At 35.0% G+C, this 7139-nt stretch overlaps 1 protein-coding gene across 1 annotated transcript; it reads left to right on the top strand.

Annotated features, from left to right (window-relative positions):
- The first annotated feature begins 1383 nt into the window (after positions 1-1383).
- Positions 1384-7091, top strand: snrnp27 (small nuclear ribonucleoprotein 27 (U4/U6.U5)). The gene is made up of 6 exons (XM_084113241.1): positions 1384-1540; positions 2255-2375; positions 2533-2645; positions 6073-6152; positions 6396-6460; positions 6779-7091. Exons 1-6 carry the CDS (start codon positions 1498-1500, stop codon positions 6831-6833), a joined length of 477 nt encoding a protein of 158 aa, XP_083969367.1. The 5' UTR covers positions 1384-1497; the 3' UTR covers positions 6834-7091.
- Positions 7092-7139: the final 48 nt, after the last annotated feature.

Genomic DNA, 7139 nt, shown 5'->3' with positions numbered 1-7139 from the left:
TTCTGTCATTATTTACTCACCCATATGTTGTTCCAAACCTGTATGTATGAGTTTCTTCTGTTGAACTAGGGCTGCCAACTCTCACACATTCACCGTGAGACTCACGCAATTGACACTTTTCACACGCTCTCACGCCACACATCCATTTTCTCACGCACAGAAAAATTGCGGAGCACAGAGGTACTTTTAATATTAAACTAATTCTCAGCTCTTAGATTCCGTCAATTTTATTACGAAATTCAGACAAAAATACGTTTGGCGCTTGTAAATGTGACGTGACAGATCGCTGAGTGCCTCAGTTCAAGTGCACGTGAACCGATCATCTGTTACTTTTTTATTTAAAGATGCAGTACAACTTACCGAAAGTAGGCCTATACATAATATCGACCAATTAGTGTTTTTCAACCACGGAAAGAGGTCTATATAACAGCAGGAGAACAATTATGTCACATAACGTTACATTTACCTCAAGAAATAGAAAAATAGAATAGAATAGAAAAAATCGCTAGAGAGGAGATTTTGCTGAGTACTATATTACATATTTATTATATTTTTACTTATGTCATTAAATAATTGTTATTATATCAAAAACTGCATTATATTTAATTTAATTTGTTATTTTTAACCTTTAATAATACCAGCAGATTGGGCCCTCTATGTTTACAGCATTAGGTGAGATTATTTTTTTAAATAAAATTTAAAATAAACATGTATCCAAATTAGTCAATACTGAATCAAAATCGGAATCAAATCACAAGAATGGAATTGAAATCTTGAAATTTTTGTCAAGCAGTAATAAAAACTGTATCCTACCAGTCATTGTACAATGTAAACATTGTAACATGTTGTCACTAAACTTCATAAAATTCTATTTAGTTACCAAATGTTGTGACAATCACAATTACACTTATTGTGATGCAATATTTGTTTTTAATATTTGTAACAAACAAATATTTGTTTCCCCCCGGAATGTTGGTAATCAGACCGTTGACGGTAGCCATTGACTTCCAAGTTCAAGTTATTATTTTTTCCTACTATGGAAGTCAAGGGCTACCATCAACTTGATGGCTACCAAAATATCTTTTTAGTTCAACAGAAGAAACTCATACATACAGGTTTGGAACAACATGAGGGTGAGCAAATGATGACAGAATTTGAATTTCTAGGTGAACTAACCCTTTTACTTTAAAGAGGTTTCTATCAAGTACAAATATGTTGCAACCAGTTCATATTTGATGTTAATGTATTTCCGAAGTATTTAACTGAAAAACAAATACATAATGATTTTCTTTTCATTTCACATTGCAACTACATTCACTAAGGGGCGTAATGTGTGATAGGAATAGGAACTATTTTCAAGGAACCCTTGAAGGCTTCCGGATTGCTTTTTGAGGCGCACAGTTGATGGCGACCTGCAGACGATTGATTCTGGAAATTTCTGGAAGTTTGTGAAAGCGCTGTTTGAAAGAAAGGAGTTTGCTTCATATTAATCTAATAATGGTGAGAAGCAGGAGCCGAAGCCCAGCACCACCACGACGAGGTTTGAATTCAATTATTGCTTTAAATATATGGACGGTAACTTAACGTGTGACTGGCTACTGTTGTTAACGTCGCATCTGGCGCACATTAAATTAACGTTAGGCTAACGTTACACCAAAAAACACAGATCAAATTATAGTTGTACTTATAATTATACAAATTATTCTTGCTCATCAAGCTCTTTCTACGAGTTGATATTTTTTATAGCCCAATGTAATACAGATAAACATTTTACAAGTGGAAGTATTAAACTAGCATTAGCCTATAGCATTTCATTGGTTGCTTAAGTTAACTGTATCTTTTTAGGTTACATTGATTTTTTCTTTTTTCTTTGAATGTTATTTATTAACATCTTGTTATTACTAACTATAAAATATTGATTTTGTTCTTAAATGTTTATTTTATTTCACAAACAATGCATTGTTCTCAAAAAAATAAAGAGAAAAATCGAGAGAAAATAAAAAATAATCTGGTTAGTGTGGTTATATGCACATTGGATATTATTTTTACCATGGTAATTATTTAGTTTTGCTTTTTTAAACACTGGTTGACCTCATCCTAATGCTTAATTATAATTACGTTTTTGGAGAACCAGATGAAAGGTACAATGGACTTTTCAGGCAGCTGGCAAATTTAAATATTCAAACAGAAAGGTTATTTTATTTATTTTGTTCCAACATTTTGTTGGTAACGGCTTTGTGGCTTCTCATTCCAGAGAGACGGCGTTCACGCTCGTCTTCACGAGATCGTGAGAGGAGGCGCAGGGAGCGCGAGAGGTCCCGGGACAGAGACAGACGAAGGTCGCGCTCACGCTCCCCCCAAAGGCGCAGATCCAGGTGAGCTTGTGGCATCAGACACTAGCTGTACACACATTTGATTAGTGAAGAACATAACAGGCCTGTGAATCTGGTTAGATAAAAAGTGGAGCTCTGGGCTCAATGTTTAGTTTTTGATAACCCCTCCTCCAGCTGTGTGCCTGTCTTTTTTATGTAGGTCTCCACGGCGACACCGCTCCTCCTCTCTGTCTCCAGTGCGGCAGAAGGACAGACGGGACGATGACAGGAAGGAAGTTAAAGACAAGCCAGCAAAGGTCCATCAGATATCAGGTGGAGCACTTTATTTTATCCTACAATAAAATTAGTGCAGTGAAGTTAGCATCACCCTGATTCCCTTGACACAAAAACAATAGGATTTTTCCATTGACTTTTGGATTATTGCAGGAAACAAGCTCTGTGACCTACAAAAGTTTATTCTTACACGTTTAGCCACTCGTTAGCAACCACCCTTTTCAAGATGTAAAAGCTTTAAAGGGTTAGTTCACCCAAAAATGAAAATTATGTCATTAATTACTCACCCTCATGTCGTTCCAAACCCGTAAGACTTTTGTTCATCTTCAAATGAAGATCTTTTTGATGAAATCTCAGAGCTTTGTGTCCCTTCATTGACAGCTACGCAAAAGCTTAAGGCGAGACACTACAGGTGAATAGGGTGAAATTTTAAAATAATAGATCTCACCATGAAACTTCCTCAGTTGATTACTTGCACAAGTATATAAAAAAAATGTATTACAAGTTTTAGAAATTTGCATGTTTAATTATGCAAATTAGGCATTATCTCATTAAATATGCACGATTTTGCATATATTTTCGGTAGATAGATCTGAACATATGATAAAGCCAGGTGCAAAATTCTTTTTTCATTTTGTTTACACACAAGATTAAAAAAAAAAAAAATTCAGAGGGATTTCAGGATATATGCTTTCATTACCTAGGAAATCAAAATATAATGTCCATAGCCTTAAAGAAATCGATTTTCGCCATATTTTTTTGATTAAAATGCCACATAAATCTGGCCAGGAATGATTTATTAACAAATCCCTCTGAAAATATCTTCAGAATACTGCTAAGTGTATAACTGGAAAGTTTGGTGTACACAGGTGCTACACAGGCTGAGATGTTTCTACTGGAGAATGACAAAAAACTCATTTTGAGAAAACGGCAGTTAAAGATTTAAATGGCTCTAAATGAGATTTCGTCGTTAGCTTTAAATCCCCCTTTGGACATTCACGATTCGTTACTGATAGAAAGGAAATGCCCATATTTGGGTTACATAGAGTTGTGCAGGAGACTCTGAGCTTTACAACGATACCGGTCATGACAGACTTCAGTAAACAGACGGATCTCGGCGTGTCGCGTTGGAATGATAACTTCTTGGTAAATTCGGGAGAAACTTACTGCCGCAAGTAAACAAAATGTAATAAAATAAACATCTTAATGTATATTTTCTTTATAGCAGCTTGAAAGAACACATATTGAAGGAGTAAACTAGCCTAAAATCTCAAAACTGACCACTGCATGAAAAATCAATGTTTTTGCCTGCCGTGTCTCGCCTTAAAAAGTTCATAAAGAGATTGTAAAACTAATCCATATGAATTGAGCAGTTTAGTGAAGAGACTCAATCACTTTATATGATGAACAGATTTAATTTAGGCTTTTATTCACATATAAACATTCATCAACTCACACATCAGTTGTGGTAGACGGAAGCTCAAGCATGTTGAGCTTCTGTTTATGTTCGCTGATCAATGTTTAAATGAGAATAAAAGCCTAAATTAAATATTATGTAGTAGAATAAAATTAAAATATCTTAAGCTTGTGTTCACCTCACCACAGACCTTATATCTGGTATTCATCCAAAAACCCATTAACTTCAGAATGATGTGCTAAAATGCAAACTCGTTTCTGGGTTTTAGCCTACAAAAATACTTTCTGTTATGATAGTCATTGTGTCAGATAATGAATTCTTGTGTCGTGGACAAGAACATGCCAGACTACAACATTCCCAACTAATCATCGCTTGCCGTCCTTAACTACCTCCTTGAGAAGGCGGAACTAGCGACTAGAGTTTGTGTACTGGCTGTCTTGTCATCAGAAAGACCAAAAAAATAAAGAAAATTGCATAATTCCACCTAGCACCTAGCCTTGCAAGCCAGACCTACATCAAGATGTTAGGTCTGGCACCTCACCATTGGCACAGCTCAATCCGAGGGGCGGGATAAACGGTTGTCTCTCAAAATACCTCTGCACGTAATAGGATTTAGCTACAACCAATCAGAGCAACGAAGAAGGCTAGTTGGTATATTAAACTTTTGCCGTATCCAGTCGGCAAAACTCCGAACACATCTTTCTCTCTCTATCGTTTCGCCATGTTTGAAAGCTGTGTACGGAAAAGCTTCTCTGCTCCTATTGGTCAGTGTCACAGATGTGACAGAACTCGTCATGAAACATGCTTATTTTTTTTATTTTTTTTTCACTATGAGACACTATATGAGATAACAGTCAATTATTGCATCCTCTGCACCCATTGTAGTTTATAAATCACCACAACACCCTATGTCAAATAAATTGTGCCACAATCGGGCTGATATAGTGTAGTCTGAACCCGGCATTATCTGCATCTTTGGATTTTCCCAATTAGAATTGTTTAAACAGTCAAAGCAAAATGATATACATAAACTTTTTTTCAGGAAGGTGAGAAAATAATTTAAAGTCAATGACCCATCAATATTCACTGTTTGCTTTATTAATAAAGTTAAAATATAAAATTTGTCACATACACATTGTGCATAGGCAGTGAAATGTATTTCCCGCCCTCGGGTCAGCTACACATTCCCGGTATTGTGCTTGATTCATCAGTTCACGTTATTCCAAAGAAAAAGTAGTCTTTCATAATCATTCATCAAATGTTACAACTTGCTTTGCCTCGGAAATAACTGAACCACCTAAACCATGCGAAAAAATTTGAATAATGTTTATCAACAAATATTTCCAATAGTTCATCACAGTAATTTAGTTCCCAATAATGTAATAAAAGTTATGCCAGTAATAGCGAATAACCAAGGCTGCAAAAAAATACTGTAAAAATGGTAATATTGTAAAATATTACAACTTAAAATAGCCATTTTCTATTTGAATATATTTTAAAATGTAATTTATTCCTGCTTTTGATGCAAAGCTGAATTTTCAGCATTATTATTCCAGTCTTCAGTGTCACATGATCCTTCAGAAAACATTCTCATATGCTGATTTTCTGCTTAAGAAACATTTCTTCTCAACAATATTGAAGCCAGTTGTGCTGCTTAATATTTTTTGTGGAAACTGTGATGCATTATTCAGTGAATAGAAAGTTCAAAAGAACAGCATTAATTTAAAATAGAGACCGTTTATAACATAATAAATGCCTATACTGTCGCTTTTGATCAGTTTAATGTGTCCTTGCTGAATAAAAAACTAGCTGAATCCAGACTGAACGATAGTGTTCATTCTTTAAGATGCTCTCATGCTTGAACATGACCTTCAGCCTACACTTCTCAGTCAAAAACCCTCCACAAAAGGGTCAAAATACAGAAGTAAAATGGGTTTTGATCTTGAATATATTTTCATTCTGATATCATGATGCTGAGAACAAACTTTGAATGTACCCAGGCATGGCACTTATAAGTTGATGTCCTTTCTCGTCTGATTGCTCGTGCAGCTGAGGACATGCAGGGAAAGACTGAAGAGGAAATAGAGATGATGAAACTGATGGGCTTTGGATCCTTTGACAGCACAAAGGTGAGGTCACTTTCTTTACTGCTAAATCATGTTAGAATTCATCCTACAAGATCATCCCAATAACCACAAGATGGCACAGCTAGACAGAGTGCATGCTAAAAATATTCCTGTTGAAAACCAAATTCTTAAATATTCTGTGCTGTAATATTCTTCCCTATTTTTTATTATTAATGCATTACAGAGTTATTTTTACATCATTTAAAAATTAATGTATGGTGTATGATTGTCATTTTTAATCAACAGGGCAAAAAGAAGGAAGGAAATGTTGCCTCGTTTGCAATTAACGTGTCACAGAAGAGAAAATACAGGTCTGTGTATTTACAGTATTTGTTTTCTGAGATTAAATAGTTAATCTGCCTGAACCCCAGATCCTCCACTTGATGATATGAGTTCTGTGATTTGTAATTCCTGGCTTTATTTTGTAATTGTATCCTTTTTTATATGTATAAACGGCATTTGATTTAAGAAAATTAACTTAAGTTAATATCCCAGCAACAGCACCGTATTTGGCCAATCACCTCTGCAGGTACTGCACAACTAAATGACAAACGTTCTCATTGGTGGGCAGTGATGTAATGTTTTGGTGCAGGAAGGCGATCAATGATGTAATCATATTTCTCTTGCAGGCAATACATGAACAGGAAAGGTGGTTTTAACAGACCCTTGGATTTCATTGCTTGATGGAGTCGTCAGGAACCATGTTTTAACGACTTTGTCTTTTTGATGAAATGTATATTTCTTTTTCTTCCCTGAGTTTATGTAAATATGTGTTCCAGCGGTTTTTCCATATGTTTTGTTTTTCAGTTGATAGCTATGATGTAAATGTAGTTTAGTTTGTAGTAGCTAATTTTAAAAAGGATTTTGATATTGTGGATACATTTCCTTGAATATCTTATTTAGCAAAAACATTGCAGTACTAAATAAAGGCGAATTCTTGAATGATTTTGTCCATTATTTTGTTATTGTGCAATTTTAAAGTAATTGTGT

Source organism: Abramis brama, assembly GCF_963993115.1.
Source record: "Abramis brama genome assembly, chromosome: 5".
Lineage (NCBI taxonomy): Eukaryota > Metazoa > Chordata > Actinopteri > Cypriniformes > Leuciscidae > Abramis > Abramis brama.
This window is presented reverse-complemented; position numbering and strand designations above follow the sequence as displayed.

Excerpts from the sequence above, each read along its gene's own strand:
- snrnp27 (XM_084113241.1), top strand. The coding sequence starts at position 1,498 with ATGGTGAGAAGCAGGAGCCGAAGCCCAGCACCACCACGACGAG. Across the intron at positions 1,541-2,254 it reads CCCAGCACCACCACGACGAG|AGAGACGGCGTTCACGCTCG; the intron begins GTTTGAATTCAA and ends TTCTCATTCCAG. Across the intron at positions 2,376-2,532 it reads CCCCAAAGGCGCAGATCCAG|GTCTCCACGGCGACACCGCT; the intron begins GTGAGCTTGTGG and ends TTTTTTATGTAG.